Source organism: Aricia agestis, chromosome 2, assembly GCF_905147365.1.
Source record: "Aricia agestis chromosome 2, ilAriAges1.1, whole genome shotgun sequence".
Taxonomy (NCBI): Eukaryota; Metazoa; Arthropoda; class Insecta; order Lepidoptera; family Lycaenidae; genus Aricia; species Aricia agestis.
The window spans coordinates 24,039,702-24,065,630 of record NC_056407.1 but is presented as its reverse complement, the minus strand read 5'-3'; the positions used below and the strand labels follow the sequence as shown (position 1 = coordinate 24,065,630).

Genomic DNA, 25,929 nt, shown 5'->3' with positions numbered 1-25,929 from the left:
CACACTTGGCGAATTTGCGTATTTGATCACATGTCTGGCGCCCGCCTATACACACCATGCCGAAGTTCGGCATGATTACGTCGGCAATGGCCAATGCGCATGGTGTGTCCTATATCGCACGCGTAATCATGTCGAACTTCGGGGCCCTGACTTCGGCCCCGTATTTTTGGCCTAGTGTGTTTAGACTAGGATGCTAATAAAAAAGAAATATATTTTTTATTAGCATCCTAATAATTAAAGCCTAAGCTGACTCCAACGGTAATTAGAAAAAAAAATCTGTCACACTCATGAAGGTATAACCAATCTGTGGTATAACCTTAATCTATGGTCACACTTCTGTCTGATGTCGCCTGTCATCTGTCAGTTGTCACTGTCAGTCTTCTGTAAACAAAATACAAATTTTCCAAAAGTTGTATTTTTTTACAATTCTTACTAAGGTGAATAAGGTTGATGGTAGATTTTTATTGAGAGACAAAATATCAGGAAAAGTCAAGACGATTATTTTAGTGTATCTTACAAAGTACGCTGTACGAAACATACACAGGTTGTTCTTTTTTCTTCATCAAATTTACTTGCAAAATACTTTTCACTCTAAATCCTAATACAAAACAGCTGTTTCTCTTAAAAGTTAATTTTATAGTACTTTACAGATGCTCACAGGATTCTATATTATAATTTAATAGAAACATGGAGTCGCTATCGAAACAAGAATTGATATCAACAATTACAAAACAGGCAGACCAAATAAAACGCTATGAAGCTCGTCTTCGAGGTAAGTTTTAAGTAGTGTCCATTTTCGGTTGGACTGGAGGAAACGGGGCACTATGGGAAAAAGATATAAGATCTCATGTAGAGCTAAGCTTCTGAATCTACATGGCCTAATGCAGGGGTATAGCGTACCTTAGCGGGACCCCATATAAAAGTTTGGTGGGGCCCTTAGGGAGGGTAAAGATTATTATTATTAAAGGTGGCCCCGTATAATTGATACGGCTGATATGGCGGTAGCTACGCCCCTGGCCTAACGCTACTGACCCAAACTTAAAGAAATTGTACATACCAGTAAATATGTATAACTTCGCCGTTTCGTTACCATCGCGGAGGTAATGCGAATATTTAGTTTCTATTATTCTATTATATTCTATTTAGAAACCAGATTTTAAAAGAATTAAGTATACCAAAATCTCTAGATATTTTTAGTAAGTACCAGATTAATTTTGAATTTAAAAAAATATTTTAGACTTGGCTATCATAATATTATACTATTCCAGATGTTGTTGCTGCATACAAAGGGCTTGCTAAGGAAAAAGAGGCTTTAGAGTTAAGTTTAAAAGCACTAAACAGAACGGAATGTAGTGAAAAAAGTAAGTAACATTATACTTAGCATGTCTCATTAAAACTTTTTTTTAAATTAATGTCTGTGGGTACAAATTTTGTAAAAACTGATATTAACATTTATTATAACTTATAATATTATTGTGTTATTTTAGCTTCAGATGATTCCGTTGCTGCCCTTACTCTTTCTCTCTCTACTTTGACTGCTGAGAAATCAAGAATGGAGGAAGCGTTCCAGGCTGATAAAAAAGTTACTAGAGAGAAGGTAAATTAATTCGTTTTATTCCTTAAAGCACTATCTATTTATTTATCTTATATATAAAATTCTCGTGTCATGGGGTGCGTGGTCTAACTCCTCTGAAACAGCTCTTGACCGATTTCCATGAATCTTAGTGAGCATATTGGTTAGGGTTGAGAATTGGACAACATCTATTTTTTATATTGATAAGTGCATTTGTTGAATAAATAATAGTATATTATTACAACTCGTGACGGCAACCATTATTTGTGCAATAGGATAGCAATGGACGTTGCCATGGTGACATACTTATTTAACAATGATGAAAAACTCAAAGCAGATATGTTACTACAGGGGATATTAGATTATCATATATATTGGATCCGAGATCATTGAGTCAATGATATTGGATAATGTAATATAGACATATGATTAATTTCTTCCTTGATCATAGATTTTTGACATTTGCTGAGAGATTGGATCCAATACAGTCATAGAAATAGGTGTTGCCAGTTATTTAATATAAAAAAGAGTTTTTAATTTCTTGTTTGTTAATATGTTTCAAATAATATAATGTAATTATTTTTCTAATTATATACTTGGATAATCTTGCTGAAATAACAAAAAACAAGCCGTATTTAAAATGACGATGTCTTTTGGCAAATCGAATTCTCTGAGATCTAGTAACCCTGACGTCAATACCTGTCAGCGTTAGCGCTCTCCACAACCACATATGACGTAAAATAGGATCAATGAAATATGATAATGTAATACGCAGATATGATCAAATGATCATATATATTGGATCCTATATATGATCATACAAATGATCCATCCTAATATTATAAATGCGAAAGTATCTCTGTCTGTCTGTCTGTCTGTCTCGCTTTCACGCCAAAACTACTGAACCGATTGCAATGAAATTTTGTACACAGTTATTCTAGAGTCTGAGAAAGGACATAGGCTACATTTTGATGTGGGAAAATATCTTATTTCCATGAAAATATCGATGAAAATTAATTCGCATTGCGCGTGGCCAGCGCTCATCCCGGGGGTCCTGGGTTCGAGTCCCGCAGGCGGAACAAAAAGTTTTCAATGTTCCTGGGTCTTGGATGTGTATTAAAATAATATTTCAAAAATCTTAAATAATATATTTTATGTATGATATTATAAAAAAACCAGAAATATATCGATGCAATGAACATTTTAGTTCTAATACGATTCAACAGATGGCGTTTTATTTTTTACTTCATTGTAACATAGAACTAATCATACTTATTAGTTACTAGCTGTTAGCCGCGACTTCGTCCGCGTGGACTTCAGTTTATAGCGCGCGATGTCAACAAAATTGGTGTCAAAAGCTTTTATAAAAAAAACCCTGGTACCCCTTAAATCAATACAGCTGTGCAGTGTGCACACAATAAGTATTTCATTTTTTATATTAAACTTTATATTTTATGCCAAATTTTAAAGCTTATTTAGCCCCCCAATTACACAACTTTACCCATAAACTATTTATCATTGATAGGTTTAAGGTTACGTCACTGCACAGGTAAAGTACTGAGTTATTAAATAGCGTAGAATAGATATAACAATAAAAAAAATCGAAACTTAAATGTTAGATGATACCACGTCTTATAGAAAGACTTTTGAGCAAGCGTCAGCGCGATGTAGAAGACGCACGGTGCCATCTATTATAATTTTTGGAACTAACTTAATTTGAATAAATTTACGCATTTTCACCCCCTTACAACCCTTTTTTCCAGTAAAAAAGTAGCCTATGTCCTTTCTCAGACTATAGACTATCTGTATACAAAATTTCATTACAATCAGTTCGGTAGTTTTGACGTTTGGCGTGAAAGCGAAGTCTCGCTCGCTCGACAGACAGACAGACAGAGATACTTTCGCATTTATAATATTAGTATAGATTATGTGCACACTGCACAGCTGTTTTTGGGTATTTTGATTAATTAAGGGCCGCGCTACACCGGAATGGCAGCGGCGAGGCGAGCACTTTCAGCGCTGCCATTCCGGTGTAGCGCGGCCCTAAGAGGGGTACCACTTACCAGGGTTTTAAAAAGTTTTTAAATTTGACACAAATTTTGTTGACACCGCGCGCCATAAACTAAAGTCCACGCGGACGAAGTCGCGGGCAACAGCTAGTATTATTATATATTTCTGGTAGCTAATATAATATATATTATAGTACGGTATATTAATACAGTGTGTAATAAAAATAAGTGATAATACTTTAGGGTGTGTACGTGTTCCTTGTAGAGAGTTCACTGTGAAAGTAGCAGCTCTGAAAGATGAATTTTTTTTTTTACTTTTGTACGGGGAAGGGTCCGAGCGTCACGAGTTTCCCCATACAAAAGTGAAAAAAAATTTTGGTCTTTCAGCGCTGCTACTTTCACAGTGAACTCTCTACAACGAACACGTACACACCCTAAACTATTATCACTTATTTTTGTTACACCCTGTATACATTATAGCTAAGTCTGTGACGGGCTTTATTATGTTGAGCTGTTGTATATTTTTTTTTATAATTATAAAAAAAAATTACTTACAACATTTGTGAAGTAATCTCCTATCACTACTAAAAATCCACTACATATTATATAAGATGGACTTTATAAAATTTTATTTTCTTCTCTGATTGAAGATAACTCTCAATGATTTTACTCATAATTTTTTTCAGTATGAGAGCATGTTAGCAGACCTGAGAGATGAGAACAGGATGCTGGTTCAACAGCATCTGACAGAGGTGGCCAACCTTAAAGCAAAAATAGCATACGAAATACAGGAGCGAGAGCGCGAGACGGCAGATTACGCGGCGATGATGAAGTAACGTTATTTTTTTTTATTCCAGTAACGTATCCAGCAGTCTTACCCCCGAAACTGATACTATTTTTAATTTTTGAGTCTAATAACTAATTTGTTTCGAATTGAGCCGCAGCATGATCGTTCGCTAGTATAGCTGTCAGGAGTGCGAATAGCCAGCTTTGGGCCAGGCCACAACACTGCGTTGTGGCGTCGCATCGTATAAATCTACGACGCCGCAGAACGCATCGTGAAAATTTCCGATGTAAAGAGTGCTATGCTATATGAAATTTTTGCGTTGCGCTATCACATCTCATTTATGTGCGATGTTGTTTTTGCGATACGAGGACAGTGTTGTGGCCTGGCCCTTAGAGATCGAATTAGTTCCAAATTGAGCCGCAGCACGATTTTGCGCTAGTATATAATATGTCGGAAGTAGCCACAGACATAGATCAAGATAGATACCGCATGTGTATGTACTACGCATGACATATCGCATTCCCAAACGACGAGCGATGCTCGTCTTTCGAAAGTCTGTTCTTTAGTCTGCGCTCCACCGTTATCGGAATCGGACGTGAATCGGATTGAAAGATGCCTAATTGTGTCGTATAGAGCTGTAGAAATGCGAATAGAAACGTTGTCCTAGATAATGGACGCGTTTCTTGTCAATTGTCATCGGTACTCTCAGTAGGTAGGTAAAAAGTGGCACGCTCGTTTTCATACAAATGGAGAGACATGCGGTATCTATCTTGATCTATGTCTGTGGAAGTAGCAATAGCTTTGCGATCCAGCTGATTCGATTCTGATTCTGTCGGGAGAAAGACTGTAAGGCAGCTGTATATTTATACTTTGTCAGAATGAATGCCAATAGAATGCAATCTTTTGGAATGGAGTTACATATTATGACGATAAAAATAGCATATTAGATATCAGAAAAGCACATGACATCAGACATGTGACTAATAAAAACATTAGTGTGCATAGCTGGGCACCCTTAATCAAATAGTTAACTTCGTTAATCATTGATCCGTTAAAAAAAAGTGTTAACTTCGTTAAACATTAAAGCGTTACATTTCGTACGAATTAACGCAAGTTAACGTTAATCATTAATCCGTTAATGTGTGCAATATGGCCTTGTTGTAACTTATATCATTGCGTTAGTGTACACACAAAACCTGTTGGTTTAAGGTTTTGGAAGTTAACATGTTAGGGACAAAACAAAATACTTCTATAATTATTGTATATTCTACCTAACTAAATTATACTGCACTCTTCATTATCAACATGCAAATGATTTATAATAACAATAAACAAATCACTCTCTCTATAAACACCGGCGCTGAGTAATGAAATGGTAAAACGAAACAAATCTCTTCTCACTCGCATGCGCCTGAAAATGTATTTAGTATTGGTTTTGTTTCGTCTGAACCTGTTTTCGCGCCGAGCCGCGGTGCCATGCGGTAAATTTAGTAGGCATTGGATTAACGATTAATGGACTTTTGTATATTAATGGAAGTTAACGAGTCCGTTAATATTTTTAAAAGTTAACTTAAAAGGTAATCCGTTAATCAAAATGTTAACTTCGTTAATTAACGATTAACGGATTAACGAGTTAATGCCCAGCTATGCTAGTGTGTAACACAACTCCTAAAGGTCATGTTCTAATAGCATTTGAAAAACATTATTCTCATGTTGACGTGTAACACACCTACTATTCATCAGTTTTTTTTTTCTGTTTGTTATAAATTCTTTTCAGTTTTCCTAATCATTTATTGTATGAAGGATAAATGGCATAATGCCTCATAATGGCCTGGCTTATGCATTCCATCATCCAGTAATGTTCCATATTTAACTAATCTCTTTTTTTTTCAGAGAATTCAACATGAAACTGAATGAAGAGAGGACGACAAAGGAAAACCTCGAAGATAAAGTCACTCATAACAAAGAAGCACAAGGTATATATTGGCACAAAACATAAAAACAAAGTGGTGTCCTTATATTACTATAGTTTGTGCGTTTTATGATGATATGCGTGACACATTATAATTGACAATAGTAGGGAAGTTACCTAACAAAAATTAATCGATAGTTTAGAAATATCGAATCACTTCGTAAAGGAATTGCAATCGAATTAATGATTTCGTACTGACATTTCAGTGGTGCCGGCGATTTAAGATGCCCGCCCTTTTTTATCGATTTGATTTAGATTCAACAGAGTCAATCTCTATTGACATAGGTTCCGTTTCATGCATCTGACATTTTTCAAATGTTTTCGTAACAATAATTTTATACTCCTATTTCCACAGTTAATAATATAATTTTACATTAATAAATAGAGAGCGGTCAAGCGTTCAAGCGGTCACCATGCCGACGATACGCGGTCGAAGTTCCGTAGCTGATATTATGTTCCGACGGCGGTGTGATATTCGGCTGATATCACACGATAAGAGCAGAAATTACGCGGCGGAAATTCAGTTGCGTAACTTTGTCCGAGTATTCAGTGCCTCGAACGCCGACGAATTGACGCCGAAAAAAACCATAATCGCTACTGAACTTACGCTCGACAGAAGTTCGGCTGCACGCTATAACGCGACGTAATTTCGGAATTGTGTGTCGTAGGTAATTTAAAATACTTTGCAGGTGTAATCTTGCCGAACTTCGGCCGCATATATGCGGCATGGTGTGTTTAGACACTAATGTGGGGGACGCCTAAAATCCGTGTTCTACACAGTCTGTCAAAAAAGAGGAGAAACTGAACAAAATTTTTTAATCATAATCAGTATCGAATGGTGTATCTTTTTTTTTCTTAAAATATTTTTTATCTGGCACATTTTATATCTTTTCAATCCAATCTTAATATTATAAATGCGAAAGTGTGTCTGTCTGTCTGTTACCTCTTCACGCCCAAACCGCTGAACTGATTTAGTTGTAATTTGGTATGAGGATACTTTGAGTCCCGGGAAAGGACATAGGATACTTTTTATTGCCGGAAAAATGTACGGTTCCCGCGCGATAAACGAGTTTTGGCGCAACGGAGTTGCGGGCGTCAAATAGTATTTTAACTTAAAATTTGTTCTCGGCGTCTACCCTTTTTTGAGAAGCTATATTATGTTATCATTCAGTCGTTAAAATCCAGCGTCGCAAGCGGAACTGGAGAAGCGTGTTCGCGACCTCAGCAGGTCGTTGGAGGCGTCGCAGCGTCGGCTGCAGCGCGCGGAGGCGCGGACCGCACACACGCCGGCGTCGCTGGTGCGGCTACAGAACAAACTGGCGCTGGTGGAGCAGTCACACTCCGTTGCTATTAGAGAGGTAAATATATTTCACAACATATATCATAGAATCAGAATAAGAATTATTATCTTAGTCTTCAAACGACGGCGCTGGTGATATGGACAGCAAGAGCGATAGACTTTACTATACAGGGTGTAACAAAACAAAGTAATAATACTTTAGGGCAGTTTAGAGTTAATTATGAAAAAGAAAAAGAGCATGTTTTTGTGATTTGCATGGGCATGCGCCCGTCATGAATTTTCTCGTACAAAGGTTTAAAAAAATTGCTCTTTCAGTGCTGCTAATTTCAGAGTTAACTCTACATAATTTCCCCTCTTTGGGTGCGTATCCAGCGGAGCTGAGCTAGGTTGCGGTTGAAATTATTGAGAACCCATAGAATCGCTATATTTGCCTGACCTTGCTCAGTACAACGATTCCATTGGATCTAAAAAATTACCTCATAGCGTCAAAACTGTCTTTTTTTCAAAATTCCTGCCGACAGTTTTAAGAACTATGATGTTGTTTTCCTCTTCTTTGCATATATTTATGATGGGCTATAATACCATATTAACACAGTAGGCCTTTTTTTAAGCCGAGAAAATGCTTTTAAGCATCGTGTGGGGGATGGGGGTCCTATCTGTAAATAGTGGGGCCTCTTCTGCGTCCGAAGCTGGTGGTGGACGATATCCCTACACCCACTAGAAACGCGACGGTCCTCCACTGCGCCCTAGTCGGGCCGCGGGATCCCGTGAACACAGTAGACCTAGAGTATAATATTTGAAATAGAACTATAGTTTTATTTTAACCACACTTTAATTATTTCAGGAGCAAATAAAAGCCAAGCGTGCTGAGGAATCTGCCCGCAAGATATGCGCCAAGCAAGAGGAAAGGGTTGCACTTCTAGAAGAAAAATTAGCTGAGCTGTCGCAGACTATAGGAGAATACGATCTGCGGCGAAGAAGGGACGAGGCCTTGATTCAGCAGCTTCGAGACTCGCTCAACGGGAGACTGATGGATAAAATGGTGACCAGTGGTAGTACAGGTTAGTTGTAGCTTGAGAGCGACCGCAGACTTACAATTTCAAGTTGGTCAACCAAATCGCATAGTATACCAATAGCTATAGCGACTTATGAGAGCTCGCACATTGCATCCAACTAAATTGTACGACTAAATAATTGGACACCAATCGTATCAGAATTTTTCCGCGATTCCTTTCTGATTACTCCCAATTAAAAAGTTGTCCAATTTAATTGTGAAACTACGCAATTTAGTTTTACTATAGTCGGCCAACTTGAAATTGTATATCTGCGGTAACCCTAAGTTAGCCAAGCTGTATAAACAAATATACTTGCCAGGCCTCATGCGTTTTCTATTGGTCTATTGAATTTATAATTATTCATATATCGGATCGTCGAGCGGTACTAGAAACTAATTCAATGACTGTGGAATAATATTTGCATTTATCCTCTATGATTGTGGGCGTATATTAGTTACGTGCTGAAATAAGACTGTGATTAACCAGATATCATCAGATTTGGAGCTAATGGGTTTGGGAGCATACACCGTTCCTTCCGACATTCATAATCCTCTAGGCATTTTTCAGAGGACGGTTTTCACCTATCAAAGAATTTATAATTATATTCTGCTAATAAAATATGATCTTATCAACTATATATTAACAACTGATGACACCTCATGTTGTTTAATGGATATAAAGAAATTATTTGTTGCTAAATTTTTAACAACATAATTTTATTTTGCAAAATAAATAGAACGGTTTGGGTGTTTATTGAAATTTCGTTAATCGTTATTGCAGATGAATCGCAAAAGAATGAGACAGATAATGATAAGTTGGCAGACAGCGAGTATCTACAAACTCTAATAGACAAAATACACATACTGAAAAAGGAACTGATTTCCGAAAACGAAAAACTCGGAAATCCTATAGAAATATCTACACTATTTAACATCGAGGTCTACGAAAACGTACACAGTAAATGCCATGAAGACTACAACAAATTAAAAGCTGATTTCGACAGATTTAAGTTGGAAAACGTTAAGGAAGGTACTGGTGACCTTGAGAAAGAGATACAAGATCTTAAGAGCGAGATAGCTGTGTTGAAGGAAAAGGTTGACACTTACAGACTGATGTTAGATGACGAGAAACAAGATAAGGCTGAAAGTATACGGATTTATGAGGAGGTAAGCAAAATAAAATACATATTGATTTCTTAAGTTTACGCGAATATCACTCATGATATTATAGGTTGAAAAACCGTGGTTCTCTGTAAAGCAACCGAAACGTCGGGATTAATAAAAGTGCTCCGTGACAAAAATCCGTATTTTGTAAGTGTTTCAACCTATAATATAAAAAATAAAATACATTCTACTATTTTATATGCCCTTTGAATTTTTATTTGCATGTAAATCGGTGTGGCCGGCTATTAAGCTACCAATTTAAAAATAGCCACAATAAAAAATATATAATCGGCAAAGTGCGAGTTGGACTCGCACATGAAGGGTTCCGTACCGTAGAGCGAAAATATGCCAAAAATTGTGTTCATTTAAATATAATTATTAATTAAAAGTACACTTATAATTAAGGCCTTTGTAAAAATTTAAAGTGCCTACCTGTTGCCATTATTGTAACCGAGTAAAAAGGCAAAAAAAAAATACGTTTGTTGTACGGGAGCCCCCTTTAAATATTAATTTTATTTTGTTTTTAGTATGTGTCGTTATAGCGGCAACAGATATAATCTGTGAAAATTTCAGAAGTCTAGCTGTAGCGGTTCTTAAGATACAGCCTGGAGACAGACAGACGGACAGACAACGAAGTCTTAGTAATAGGGTCCCGTTTTTACCCTTTGGGTACGGAACCCTAAAAAGTACACTAATTTGGGCATAATGTTATATTCAAATTATTACATTTAGATCAAAATTAATTAAATTGCAGTATAGATGTTGCCTAGTATCAAATATATACATTGTTTGCGCATAAATTGATCTGTCGGCTGGGTTTGACGTAACGCGACCAAACTACGTAGGTCCGCCATCTGCCTATGAATCAACTTCTCTGATAGTACAAAAGTTGCCGGATACAGTTAGCAACATGATCTATGCAGTCTATGCTATGTAAAATGTTTTAAAATATTACAGAAACTCAAGAACGAACAGGATTACTACAAGGAATCCGTATCCGAGTTGAAGATACGTATAGCGAGCCTCGAGAAGCAGGCACAGACGCAGCGCGACAGATACGCGACGTTGTTGGACGAGACAGACGCATATATACGAGCGAGGGGCGATCGGTCGCGGAAAGTCAGCTCTGTCAGTCAGGACGGACATTTTAAGGACGTGCTAGCGGTAAGTTGTTTAAGTTTTAGCGCTCCTAATAAACAAAAACTTGGGAGGTGTCAAGGGATACCCGGATGGAACGAAGTTATGAAAAAAATCATAACTGGCTTGCTTTCCATGAGAGAGAGAGACAGACAGAGAAACGCGCACGCCGCACGCCTTACAACTATAGCAAAAAGCACAGACATAGATCAAGATAGATACCGCATGTCCCGCGAAGTATGCGGTCAATCAAGATAGATCTCGATCTATGTCTGTGGCAAAAAGCGTCGGTCAAAAATTGTCGTCCCAACGCGCGATAAGGAATCGTTCCGATATTGCAGGACGCGACGGCGCCGCCTCACATGCTGCACTACGCTCACGAGCTGGCGAGGAAAGACCTCGACATCACACACCTGAGGAAAGACAAGCACGCCTTGGAGGGACAGCTCAGGTATTTGATGCGTCCGTTGGCCTATGATGGACAAATTGGACCAATACAGATAACAAAATTGTAGAAGTTAATATTCGTCTATGATTATTATCCGCCGCATTGACGTCGATTCTACATTTCTATCGTGGCCCAAAAAGCCCTTTCAATTACACTAAACCCCATATACAGTGTGGAGTGTGGAACACCCTTTAGAGCAGGGGTTCCCAAACTGTGCGCCCTGGTGGGCCGTGGAAAGGCATAAGTCGAACGGCGAACTTCCATCATTAACTATCCAAAATCACAAATATATAATAATAAAATAAAATTATAATATTAAATTATTAATTATGTAAAGTAGGAAGATGATAAAATATTTGTTAATTATCTTTTTCTAATAGCTAGGTAGAGTAGAGAGCCCGCCGTACGTAACAAAATATTGTAACATGTAATGCGCCGCAGGCTGGAATGGAAGATTGGGAACCCCTGCCTCACGGCCGTTCCCAATATTTGATCTATCTCTGGTTTTGCCCTACTAGAGATAGGAATAGCTCACAATTTACATAAAATATATGTCTCTAATGTCTAATGTGAGCTATTCCTATCTCTAGTAGGGCAAAACCAGAGATAGATCAAATATTGGGAACGGCCGTTAGAGTATTAGTAATAAAACTCAAAATCGACTTTCAGGGATTCTCAGAGAGAAGCTACTATTGAGAAAGAGAGGTTCAAAGAAGTGGTGAGAACGCTAAAAGAAGAAATTGACAGGTAAAGAAAGATTTTGTATATTCGGCTTATTGTAAAATTATAACGATTGTAGAATGCTAGGGCCAGTATGGTATGCACGGTTAACCTTTTAACGGGGCAATCCAATAACTGACGCTAGTCTGCAGCTACCATAACATTTCGTTTGTAACTAAGTACTTATTTTGCATACTGAATTTTGACAATACAAGTAAAATGAATATCAATTTTTAAATAATAATTTTTAATTATAAAGGTACACTTAATAAATGTATTTTTTCCAATTTACAGACTCCGTCGCGGTCAGTCTCGGGAAGGCGCGAATTTGGAGTACCTGAAGAACGTAGTGCTAGCGTACTTGCGTTGTACGGACTCGCCGGGGCGCACGCATATGTTGAACGCGATAGCAGCGGTACTACACTTTACACCTAGAGAGAAAGCGGCTGTACTCGAGTCACTGTAGAGACACAAGATACAGATATACTTAAGGTGGAAAGAGGTATAGACTAGCTATCCCGGCAAACGTTGTTTTGCTATATAAAGTATTTCGCCCATATTATTTTATTGAAATGACTAAATAAGTATGTCACCATGGCAACGACCATCGCTATCCCGTCGCACAAACAATGGTTGCCGTCAGTCTCGAGTTGTAATAATTTGCTATTATTTATTGAACAAATGCACTTGTCAATATAAAAAGTACCCACTGCCCAGTAGCCGATTCTCAGACCTACTGAAATAAAATTTGGTAAAAATCAGTAAAGGATCGGAAATCGGAGGAGTACGGTGACTAACATTGTGACACGAGAATTTTATATATAAGATAAAACGGGAATAGTTAAAATTGCAGTAATTTACATCTAGAGAGATCGCGGCTGTGCTCGAGTCACTGTAAAAAGAGACACAAGATACAGACATACTTAGATGGAAAGGGACGGAGATGAAATGACCTACATTTGAAGAATAAAAAAAGCGGCTGTGGTCGAGTCACTCTAGAGACATATGATACCGACATACTTGAGATAGAAAGAGATGAAAGATGAGGCTGGATATAGCCCAGGAATACAATATTATTTCTAATATATGATGCACTATAGATAATTTATAATGCAGCAATTTATTAAGTATGATATGTGTTTAACCCGGCAAAAAACTAATCTGAATTAGAGTATAAAATAGGTAGGAAAAATAATAGGTAGGCAGCTACAGTGAAATTGCATTTTAAGCATAAAGTAGCAGCTTTATATTGAGTTCTAAGATTTGTTTAATGTTCTGTTTCGTCCAATGATATCCCTCTGTCCATTATTTTACAAAACAACTAAGACTGCAGTCTTAGTTACGCTTCCTTGACCTGATAATGTTTATCTTGTGTCTCTTTTTACTGTAACCCAAGTGCAAATTAAAATGTTCCGGCGTAGGTTCCGGCTATGATATTTAAGTAACTATTTTCTATTATAATAATATTATGTTTTGACCTATTGTTAAATAGAGCCTGTTCCCTTCTATATTCTAAATATATATAACTCAAAGGTTAACTGCCTGCCTGACTGAATGACTGACTGAAACAGTGAGCTATCAACGCACAGCCCAAACCACTGGACGGATCGGGCTGTTTGGCATTCTGGTAGATGTTACGACGTTGGCATCTGCATTAAAGGATCAATTTATACTAGCGCAGAGTCGAAGCTCATCGAAACGAATTACCAAACTGAAAATAACATAATATTCAACTTTAACTCCAAACCAATTAACACAATATTACTTCTGAGAATTTTAAAAATACGCGCGAATTCGCCCGACCAGTGTTGATTGGTCTCGCGTAAGTAACGTGTAGATAAGGTTGAATTTTCTATGTTATGTTTTTGGGAATTCGCTTCGATGCGCTTCGACTCTGCGCTAGTATAAATTGACGCTAAGAAAGGATTTTGATAAATTCCACCCCTAAGGGGATAAAATAGGGGATGAAAGATTATATACAAATAATTGGTTTCAAACTTTAAAGTATTATGCTGGTATATAACTGGCCATGAAGCGACTTTGAGTTGTCCAAAGTATGGTTGTGCAAATTGAAGTACAATATTAAAGTATGAACCTATATAATATGTAATTAACTAATTACAGTTTTACAATGGCCAAATCTCAAAAGACGAATACACATCTTTCAGCTCAAGTTTTTAATCTTACTTTAAGGTATAAGTAACAAAAACATTGATGTTTACTCTTTATTACTATTATAATTATTAGTCCTTTTCGATTTTGTTATAAATTGTTATTATTAATTATAAATATTAACTAAAATGGCTATGATAAGTGATAACACATATTGTACAAAATTAAAATGTTTATAAATTCTGTTTTAGTAGCCCGTATAATTATTTATTAAATCTTCATACTACATAAATTGTATGTAATGAAAAAAGTTAATACAGTTAGAAATAGTAATTTTAAAGATATAATACAATATTGATTATATACTATTATTGTTATTATTATTTACACCACCGATTTGAATGAAATACCTTTTGTACAAATCACTGACCTCCACTGTACAAGTCAAAGAAATTTTTTACTCTAGCGAATACAAGAACTTATGATACCCACCTATTTTTTGTGAACTAAATCTGACGTAAAAATGACGTTGTGGTTACGTCAGATTTAGTTCTCTTCCACCGCATTGGGGGCGCTGATTCCGCTTCAAATAGGTACAAAAAAGCAGTCATTTCAAAGGCTACCTATCATAAGCCCAGCGTACTTGTATAATGAAGGTCAGTGGTACAAATACATATTATAATTACAATATTTAGTCGAATTTCGACATAAATTATAAAGCTATCGCCCAACGGCTCGACGAGGTTAGGCATGCATGCATTTATCTTATAAAGACATGCGGGGGTCTGAGAGACCCCTGTCAGGAGGTTACGGTACGTAAGTTTTTTTCGATTGTAATTTTTTTATTGTTTTGGAAATAATGGCTCGTAATTAAGTTCTTATTGAGCGTTGGTTGGACCAAGGCCTGACAAATGATGAAAACATACCGAAGGACGAATGCAGCGATGCGGAGCCAGTCAAATTAATCATATTGTATTGGAAGATAGTTCATAGTGGAGCGTCTGATTCCGAATGCCAAGAGCCAACTGCAGTGCAAAGAAGCTATACATCACAAAGTTATATTCCTTCGGAAAGTGACCAAGAGTTTTCATTTGAGGATGATGTCCCAATTAGCGGAAATTCGATCTAGACCTAGGAATAATGCTTATTTAGCCAAAAAATACTTTAGTTGGTCATCTGCCCTGCCTGAAATTGCATTCTAGTGAACTTATCTGTGCAGCTACATAGACAAAAGGTTGAAAGCAGTTACATGTTTATGGAGAAACTGGCTGAACAGTTTACGAGATCGCTTAGGGCACATTGTGAAAGCAATGTGAAACTGTAACGTGATATGAAGAATCCTTCAGATTAACTTGACCCTCCAGAAGATATTCCATGCTGCAGCACTGATGAAGAGTATGATTGGCAATTCGTAAAAACTGTTCCACTTAAGAGTATTAAAAAAACATAAAACACAACACATGTGTTTTGAATGCTAAGCTCCTATTTGCCTCGAATGCTCAGACAAGATCTGTCTTCACGGCCATAAAAAGCTCTAAGTTTGGAGCCTGCAATTTTTTAGAATTAGTAACTATAATGAGTTTTTTTTTTAAGTTACTTGTTAATTTAATTATATAAAAAACGTAAGAATAGTTTTCCTATCAATTTAATCATTTTTTTAGAAATTCTTTTCTGAAAGTGTTAGTAAGCCAAAAACACGAGATTGTACCAAATATGCTGTATTATTTGAAAAATGTTGTTGATATTTCAAGTTTTTATTTTTTAAACAAAGAGTTTAATAGTGCCTAAATATAATTTTTTAAATTAATATTTGCCTCCCCCTTTTTATTTATAGTTATCGTATGTTTTATAGCCGGGGTCCCACAGTCGTATGGCAGGTGGTTGTGTGACAAATGACAATTATATGTGCTAGGTGGTTAAGGGTTAAATTAAGGTTTACCATTTAAGACGATTGACGTATAAAAAAACTACTTGCTACTAAGATCTCGTTCAAACCAATTTTCGTTGGTACTTTTTTATAGTAATGTACCTACATCATATATTTTTTTTAGAATTATCATGCCCCTACTTTAGAAGTTAGAGGGGGGGGGGGGACACATTTTACCACTTTGGAAGAATCTCTCTCGTAAACTATTCATGTTTTTTTTAATGATATAAGGGGGCAAACGAGCAAACGAGTCACCTGATGGAAAGCAACTTCCGTCGCCCATGGACACTCGCAGTATCAGAGGGAATAGAGAGGGAATAGAGTAATAGGGGAGGGTAGGGATGGGAAGGGAAGGGACGGGAATAGGGGAGGGTAGGGAAGGGAATAGGGTAGGAGATTGGGCCTCCGGTAAACTCACTCACTCGGCGAAACACAACGCAAGCGCTGTTTCACGCCGGTTTTCTGTGAAAACGTGGTATTTCTCCGGTCGAGCCGGCCCATTCGTGCCGTAGCATGGCTCTCCCACATATGAGTTAGAAAATAATCGGCCAAGTGCGAGTCGGACTCGCGCACGTAGGTTTCCGTTATCCGTACCATTATAGAGCAAAATTAGGCCAAAAATTGTGTTTTTTGCCCCCCTTAATTTTTTATTTTATTTTCATATTATAAATAAATATTAAAGAACACAATATAAAATTTAGGACTTTGAGAAAAATTCAGAACTTACCTGTTGTCATTATTGGTATAGAGCAAAAAAGGCCAAAAAATCACGTTTATTGTATGAGAGCCGCCCTTAAATATTAATTTTATTTTGTTTTTAGTATTTTCTGTTATAGCGGCAACAGATATACACAATCTGTCAAAATTTCAGAATTCCAGCTATAGCGGTTCTTGAGTTACAGCCTGGAGACCGACGGACAGACATCGAAGTCTCAGTAATAGGGTCCCGTTTTTATCCTTTGGTTACGGAACCCAATACTAATGGATTCCTCATTTTAGAAAAGCTGAATGTTTGCCTGTTTGTGACATTTATAGAGTTAAGAACGACCAGCAACTATGGAATTTCGGTCGTGGTTACTTTACAAAGTATCCAGTTCTGAAGGGCTACGACCTTCGAGAATGAGTGAAGCTCAATTTCATAGCTTTAATATTCTTCGCAGTAAGAGGAGGGATCTCGTCTTCCAGTGCCGGACATTTTTGACAGTTGCTTCCTGCTTGACACCCTCAAAGTCAAAATATACTTTAAGAAAGTTTAAGGGTACTTTTTTTAACCCCCGACAAAAAAAGGGGTGTTATAAGTTTGACGTGTCTGTCTGTCTGTCTGTCTGTCTGTTTGTCTGTGTGTGTATCTGTCCGTGGCATCGTATCATCCAAACGGGTGGACCGATTTTGATCTAGTTATTTTTGTTTGAAAGCTGACATGATCGAGAGTGTTATTAGCTATAATTCATCATCATCAGCCTGCTCAGTCCTGGACAATCAGGGTTTATCTGATTCATGAAAGGCCGTTAGCAACTTGTAGTCGTTTGATGGGTTTTATATTTCATTCTAGTTCGTGATATTTGTGAATATACAATATACGTATACACATAATAATGGAAAGATGACCTGGTGCTGCAGCATCACCTGGTAATCAATAGGATATCTAACTCCTCGCCAACTAAGAGCAGAGGTTTCGTGTTTGGGCTCATTTTAATTGTGACAACCAGTAAGAAGTAGATAAAGTATAAACAGTAAATATTTACATGCTGCTGCTGCAGCATCACCTGGATTCTATAGGAACCGAGCTTCATGTTTGGGCTCATTTTAACGGCCTCATCGAAAAGGACATTGATAGATGGTAATCATGAGAATATGATTCTGTTGATAGGAATTATTCTGCACTATAACCAACACAAGTTTAAAAAGTATGAAATAAAATTAAATTAGGAAATTTAAAAAAACCCCCGCCAAAACAACTTTAAAAAGTAATGAAATAATATTTACTGCCTTTAAGTTCAAATAATTCCTAACTTGTGTAAAGTAATAATTATTTTAGTCCATAATTGTTGTCAAGGTGTGTCGGGGGACCGCTAATGTAGATGTTTAATTTCACTTAACAAGTTTAAGGATAAATTCACAGCGATCTGAATCGAGATAGGTAACCAGCGACTTGGCGGTTGTAGGTTGTAGTTTACTTGGCGGTCCCCCGACACACCGTGACAACAATTATGGACTAAAATAATTATTACTTTACACAAGTAAGGAATCATTTGAACTTAAAGGCAGTAAATATTATTTCACTAGCTGTTGCCCGCGACTTCGTCCGCGTGGACTTCAGTTTATAGCGCTCGATGTCAACAAAATTGGTGTCAAAAGCTTTTATAAAAAAAACCCTGGTACCCCTTAAATCAAAACAGCTGTGCAGTGTGCATATAATATTTCATTTTTTAAAATTAAACTTTATATTTTATGCCAAATTTTAAAGCTTATTTAGCCCCCCAATTACACAACTTTACCCATAAATTATTTATCATTGATAGGTTTAAGGTTACGTCACTGTATATAATATAAAGTACTGACTTATTAAATAACGTAAAATAGTAATAACAATCGAAAAAAAATCAAAATTTTAAATGTGTAATGATACCACCTGTTATAGAAAGATGTTGGGCAAGCGTTAGCGCGATGTAAGAGATGCACGGCGCCATCTAGTATGAATTTTTGGAACTAACTTAATTTGAACAAATTTTCGTATTTTCACCCCCTTACAACCCTTCTTTCCGGTAAAAAGTAGCCTATGTCCTTTCTCAGGCTTTAGACTATTTGTATACAAAATTTCATTACAATCGGTTCGGTAGTTTTGGCGCTGTTGTTTTTGAATTTGATATCTAAGTTGGTAGGTGAGTTATTAGTTAATAACGTGTACTTATGACAATCGAAAGAATCGAAAAACGTATCTCATCATGGTACCACCTCTTATAGAAATACGCATGAGCAAGCGATAGCGCGATCTAGGGGACTCTTGGCGCCATCTATTTTGAGTTTTTGGAACTAACTTAATTTGACCAAATTTACGCATTTTCACCCCCTTACAACCCCTTTTTCCAGTTAAAAAGTAGCCTATGTCCTTTCTCAGGCTTTAGACTATCTGTGTACAAAATTTCATTACAATCGGTTCAGTAGCTTTGGCGTGAAAGTGAGACAGACAGACAGACAGAGATACTTTCGCATTTATAATATTAGTATAGATTAAGTATAAAAGTTTTTTTTTTCAAAAAGTTTTTTGATACTTATGTATTAATTTATTTCATTAATTAAAAAATTGATATCCGTATTTTCGATTGTCCGAATGCCTAAAGACAACATCAGCTGTAGCCTGGTAAATCGTCTTATTGGAACATTTGATCTGAGAAAAACATAATATTTTACCGAAGCACAGAACAAAAACCGTGAGCAAGCCAAGAGAAACTTATATTATGGCTTTCAAATGGGTATCCAAAGTTGCGACTAGACAGAGCGATTTGGAAGTTACTAATATCTGTTACAAAGTACTTTACATCAAATTTAACTTGAGCATTGATACGAGGCAGCCATAAGCTGCGGAGCGAGTCCCATCCATCATGCCCTGAAGATGACGGCTGTAGGGTTACCACATGCGAGTTTTAGTACGGACTATTGACTAATATGATCGATTTTTAACACGCTTTTATAAGCTTGACTGTATGTATGTAGGGGAATCTTTGAGCACGACCTTTAGTTTCGAAACTTTGCATACGTATTAAGAACCAATGGCAATGCAATCATTTGTTAAAAAAAAGCATTTTTGTAGTTTTTTTTAATTTGCTGACTACTGTCTCTACACTCTACAGCCTTTAAAGTTTAAACGTAAAAGTTAAAGCTAAGCGTGACGCTTAGCTCAGTACACATTGCAATGTGACGCTTGGCAATGTAAGACATTTTTAAATGACATAAATATTCAAAACTGAACTTAATTTATTTTCCAATAAGATACACATTCAATTGATAGATTTGCCTCACGCGAAGTCGGGCTGTCTGTAACCTCTTTCAGGGTAAAATGGGTCATATTAAGTATAAAATGGTTCATAATATTATTAAGTAAGTAAGTATAAAAAATATACATTCCAACGCCTTGCGACGTTGCTACTTAATTTACCCTGAAACCTTTCAATGTGGAATTCTTTTAAGGCTTAAGCAAAACTTAAAATAGTGAAAGGTCTGAATCTGTCTGAATACGGAAAAAAGTAGTTCCAAATTTATATAAGTAGCTTTCTACGACTGAAAAGTTAAAATAAACCTCTTTAGGTCACAACCGCCTAGATTTTTTTTTTATGTAATAAGGTAGCAAACGAGCAAACGGGTCACCTGATGGAAAGCAACTTCCGTCGCCCATGGACACTCGCAGCATCAGTAGAGCTACAAGTGCGTTGCCGGTCTTTTAAGAGGGAATAGGGTAATAGGGGAGGGTAGGAAAGGGAATAGGGGATAGTAGGGAAGGGAATAGGGTAGGGGATTGGGCCTCCGGTAAACTCACTCACTCGGCGAAACACAGCGCAAGCGCTGTTTCACGCCGGTTTTCTGTGAGAACGTGGTATTTCTCCGGTCGAGCCGGCCCATTCGTGCCGAAGCATGGCTCTATCACAATATTTCCTTAGAACCCACTACGAATATTGAGAACCCTACAAAGTATACGACCTTATTGATTGTCTCCAGTCTTTTGTCTACTTCCTAATGGACTGGTAGACGGCTTGATTAATACCCAGTCAGCTAGGTATTGTTTGCTGTAATTAGTTTATGAAGTTCACCACTTCTTTAGGGTCGAACAGTTTTGTTGCGAACTTTTTCCGAGTTTAATGATCCCCTAAATTATGGCTGCGAGACTCTTTATTAATGCAAGGTTCGTCTTGTCTATATAAATAAAAATGAATTTAAAATTTTGTTGTATAATATTTATCGAGTTATTTAGAAAAAACTTAACTTAGCGCTAATTCCGCGTCGTGCTTTTTCACCTGGCATTATATGAAAGAAGTATGTACTTATTTAAGTGTGAAGAGAGACGAACGATGTTTTATTTTTTGCTTTATTCACTTTCATGTTAATGTTAATATTATGTATATCAATTTTAAAATATTATCATAGCACCGTTGCGCGTTGAGCCTGTACTCAGGGCGGTAGCTCGTAGCGGTATTTTGACAATTTATTTTCACACCATGTTAGGTACTTACATACAGCGCTAGCGCTGTTTCACGCCGGTTTTCTGTGAGAACGTGGTATTTATCCGGTCGAGCCGGCCCATTCGTGCCGAAGCATGGCTCTCCCACGTAACTATAGTACTATACTAGCTAAAATAGTACTAGTTTCATTATTAGCATAGATTCTAAACTATTTACATATTTTTAAAACAATCATAAAATCACAATATTTAAGTATATAATACGAGTATGTATTAGTTAAAAATGTAATACTATAACATACGCAAGAAGATTAAAATATGCAGTTTTTGATTCAACTTCTTTCCTAGCCAAGTTAGTCTAAGCTGAATATAGTAGATATTATTATCTTCATCTTGATTTCTAGCCAGTAGGCAGCAAACTTTAGTATTTGAATGGATTTAGCTAGAAATTCGTAGATCTGATATGTCTGTTCGTCTTGCTGTCTAGCTCTGTCAGGGGTTAGTACGAATATTATAGCCTGTCCGTTGCACAAGTCTAGGTACAAAACCATAATATAGTCTAGGAATAGCATAACCTGTCGAGATTCTAGACAGAGATATCATATTTGAATAACGCTTATATAAGTTACATAACATTACATAATAGTAGAGGAGACCGTGGGAGATCGACCTTCACCGATCTGATAACCAGATGAGACGTATTTTTTATCAAGTATAATTTATAAACAAATATGCCTATAATTACTTGCCTAAGTATCTAAAAGTGCTCATGGCTATTTTTAATTAAATTAACTTTAATCGATTTTTTATCACTTTCGTTCTATTGATAACCAAATGAATTTTATTTCACTGTTAGTTTTTAACACACAGAATATGCCTCAGTAGCTATACACATACCTAAATGAGTAATTTAGGTATGTGTATAGCTAGCTACCTGGCAAGCCGATGTAAACAGGTACTTAAGTCAATATAGGTGACTCCATCGTTCTGCTAACTTATCGAAAGTTATATCAAATTTTAGATTATTTATTACAAAATCAGTCATAGTCTGTCTGTCTGTTACCTCTTCACGCCCAAACTGCTGAACCGATTCTGCTGAAATTTTGGTATGGAGATATTTTGAGTCCCGAGAAAGGACATAGGATTTTTATCCCGAAAAAAATGCACGGTTACCGCGAGATGAACGAAAATAAGCGTAACGGAGTTATCCAGGCATTAACATTTTTAGTTTGACATTTCAAAGGCATTGTAAGCACAAATATAGATTGACTAGCTGTGCTCTGCGGTGTTACCCGCGGTTTAAGTGATATAAAATAAAAGACTATGAAAAGTACCAATAAAAGGGTCAAAATGGGACGATAATGAGTTTATGGTAGTGATGACGATGAATGTAATTTGCATATTAGCATAATAATAATATTATGCTTTCCGTTCTTAAAACAACGCCGAAACTCCCAAACTTGTATCATTATCTGGGTACACGGGAGTGCCCCCGCCAAGATGAGCCAAGCGAAGCGCGCACGGGCACTACCTACCTTTTCTCGAAACGTTTCGTCGTATTTTTGCACCCTCGTAACTTTGGTTCGGATAATGCGAGATAGTTGAAATTTTGCGGATATAATAGCATGAGTATAATAATTAAATGCGTAAAGTTTGAATATTGTTACTATTATACTTAAGATTTTATAGGTGTCCAAAAATCCACATTTCTGGCACTGACTCACCGATCATCAAAATTGTTAGGGTACTTCCTGAAGTCTGAGAAAGCTGAAATTTGGTACGTAGCATACTATTAGTACAGAAATAACAAAAAAAAAATATATCAAACCCAACCTAACCTATCCCGTCCCCTTGATATAGAGGGGGCATGTTAGTATGGGATACCCCCGTTTCTTGTTCTGGATACAGAATTAAAAATAGTTATTCGTCATGCTATGGGCTTTGAACTTAATATATACTTTTCTGTTGTATTTACCAACTTTTATTTTAAAATGGCCAGGCCACCGGTTTTGACTAATGTGTAGAGTTTTTAGATTCTTCTCGTACGGCTGACACATTATATAAAATTAAGGTTTTTAAATTTAGGACTGAGTCTGTAACGTAAGAAACTTGGCTCTACATGAGATCTCACTACTTTTTGACACCACAAACTATATGTTCTCATCTTGGCAACATTTTTACATGAAAATATTTTTGGTCGGATTATTATTATTATATAATACTTCTCACGAAACCGTAGTCACCAAATGTTTCCATATAAATTTTGAGGAGTTCCCTCGATTACTTATGGATCCCTTCATCAGTTCACAGCTTTTGTGAATTGTGAATATGTTACGAAATTATGGTTATAAGGCATCATCATCAAAAGAAAAAATTTGAAAATCGGTTGACAAATGGCGGAGTAGGTAATCGTTGAACTTAAAAAACTTAAAAAGTCGGTTGAAATTATTGTAGCCTAGGTGTTATTTTGATGTTTAAGCTATATTGCTTTAAAGTTTCATTAAAATCCATACATACAAACTTTCGCCTTTATAATATTATTAGTAGGATTAGGATTTAGGTCAAGTAATCATAATCACTATAATATTAGATATTGAAAACAGTTTGTAGAATATCATCATAGTATTACCAATTTATTCTGAAAATCGTCCATAAATTTCTCATAAAGCTTTAAAACTGTCCTAACTCCTAAGTCCACACGTCTAGTCTAAAAATAAAACAAAAGTCAATTTAAACCGTACGCCCCGAAATTAAGGTAGCAATTACAAAACTGCTGACACTGACCGTGTACCAAAAAACCTAGTTCTAATGAAGCAGTTCGCAAATTCTCGTTCCAATTAGTGGGACAATTTTGTGGTTTTCAGGGTTCTATACCCAAAGGGTAAAAACGGTTAAAAAAAGGGTAATGGAGGAATGAATGTACCCTATTACTACCTTGTCTATCGTTGTCTGATCGTCTGTTTATCTGTCTGTCTCCAGGCTCTATCTCAAGAACCGCTATAGCTAGTCTTCTGAATTTTTTACAGATTGTGTATTTCTGTTGCCGCTATAACAAAAAATCGTAAAAAAAGTGGTGGTAGTAATTCCTATACAATTAACGTGATTTTTTGGCCACTTTTGCTCATTAACACTTTTTGTCTACTTTCGCACTATGACATTACGGAACCCTTCGTGCGTGAGTCCGATTCGCACTTGGCCGATTTTTTCCCATCTAACGGGTGGCCAGTGCCAAATCTCCCGCAGGATGTTTGCGGTCGCCTGTAACAGACTTGTAATTAAATCGTTGCTTGCCAAGATTCTGTACATAGCCTTATATAATTTAGAAAATCTTTTCGTCTTTCTTGCTGAGGTTATATTATCCTAACACTGCGGGGCTAAAATGGTCGTTTTGAAGGACCATGATATGAATCATAATATGATTAATTTTTCTAAAATCGCAAAATGCAACTCTGCTTGCAATTCATTTCTGTATTTTTGTACTGATTTGACATTTGTCAGTTTGACAGTTTTGACAATTCGTTTGCTGAACTGATTAAGAGGAATTGCTAAATGTGACCATTTTAGCCCCGCTGGTAATACGGAAACGTGTAGATCCAGAGAAGCTATGACTTCGCATCAATACTTTAAAACTATGAATATGCGAAAATATTCATTTTGGCATATCTATGGTTTTATTTTAAAGCTACCTATTTCATTTTGGCATCATTATTAGTTTTAGATTTAGGTTAGGTTAAGTTAGGACCAGCTTTAGATTTAAGTTATTTACCAGTATAATATCTAAAGAAGTATTTACAATAACATCGATATAATATTATTATTTTATACTATGTATGTAGTAAGTTTACTCTGTAAAAACCCTATTGTTTCAAACCTCAAATTCCTAGGCCTGTACAAAATTATCTTACAAAAAAAAAATCCGCAGCCGAACATATAGCCTCCTCCTTTTTGGAAGTCGGTTAAAAAATAAAACACGTCCCATTGTCAAATAGACCGGGAGCCTTCCTTGTCTAAGCTAATTTGTTCAAAGGAATTTTTATCCAAGTCCAAGTCGAGTGGCGACATTTCACAGGGTAATAAAGGCTGGCAGAATACCTGGGCGCATTATGGCCGAATTTTATATTCTTTAACCGTGCCAAAACACGTCGCGACAATGGAGGAATGAATGTACCGTCACCAGAACAGAGGGCGCTGAAAAATGGCCCGCTATCACAGGCTGTAGAAGTTTTGCCTGAAACAGGACTTTATGTCAACGGAGTAAGTATCATTATCATAGTATCAAAGGTAAAATGCCGGAGATGACGTAGTATAAATAATGTACAGTAGACCTAAAGTAGCTGACCGCCCGAGCGGTACACGTTAGCGGATTTTCAGATAACTTGAAGTAGCAAAATGCATGTGTTACGTTCCTGAAACTATGCTCCTGAAACTCGTCTGTATTTCAGCCTTCAGGTTTATGATAATATTCTTTTTATTAAAGTAATAGCTGAGCGTCATTGTTCACTTTTCTGGAATCTTTAAAAACGTTAAACACTGTTCGAAAATTCTTAAGGCGG

The 25,929-nt window shown here is 36.6% G+C and overlaps 1 protein-coding gene across 2 annotated transcripts; it reads left to right on the top strand.

Moving 5' to 3' along the window:
* Positions 1–404: 404 nt before the first annotated feature.
* On the top strand, positions 405–13,429 carry LOC121739789 (GRIP and coiled-coil domain-containing protein 1). 2 transcript variants are annotated; one of them, XM_042132354.1, is made up of 14 exons: positions 405–544; positions 651–772; positions 1,269–1,361; positions 1,488–1,597; positions 4,269–4,414; positions 6,263–6,345; positions 7,527–7,699; positions 8,486–8,702; positions 9,477–9,862; positions 10,817–11,023; positions 11,338–11,447; positions 12,114–12,191; positions 12,459–12,646; positions 13,180–13,429. In XM_042132354.1, the coding sequence occupies exons 2-13, from the start codon at positions 688–690 to the stop codon at positions 12,628–12,630; spliced, it is 1,860 nt and encodes a 619-aa protein (XP_041988288.1). In that variant the 5' UTR covers positions 405–544; positions 651–687; the 3' UTR covers positions 12,631–12,646; positions 13,180–13,429. The 2 variants fall into 2 exon arrangements, with proteins under 2 accessions (XP_041988288.1, XP_041988287.1); XM_042132353.1 differs by lacking the exon at positions 13,180–13,429 and having other exon boundaries at positions 12,459–12,716.
* Positions 13,430–25,929: the final 12,500 nt, after the last annotated feature.

Bases quoted from the DNA above. Each gene is read 5' to 3' on its own strand.
- LOC121739789 (XM_042132354.1), top strand. From the start codon at position 688: ATGGAGTCGCTATCGAAACAAGAATTGATATCAACAATTACAAAACAG. The intron at 773-1,268 runs GTAAGTTTTAAG...ATACTATTCCAG, and splicing joins CTATGAAGCTCGTCTTCGAG to ATGTTGTTGCTGCATACAAA. The intron at 6,346-7,526 runs GTATATATTGGC...GTTAAAATCCAG, and splicing joins TCATAACAAAGAAGCACAAG to CGTCGCAAGCGGAACTGGAG.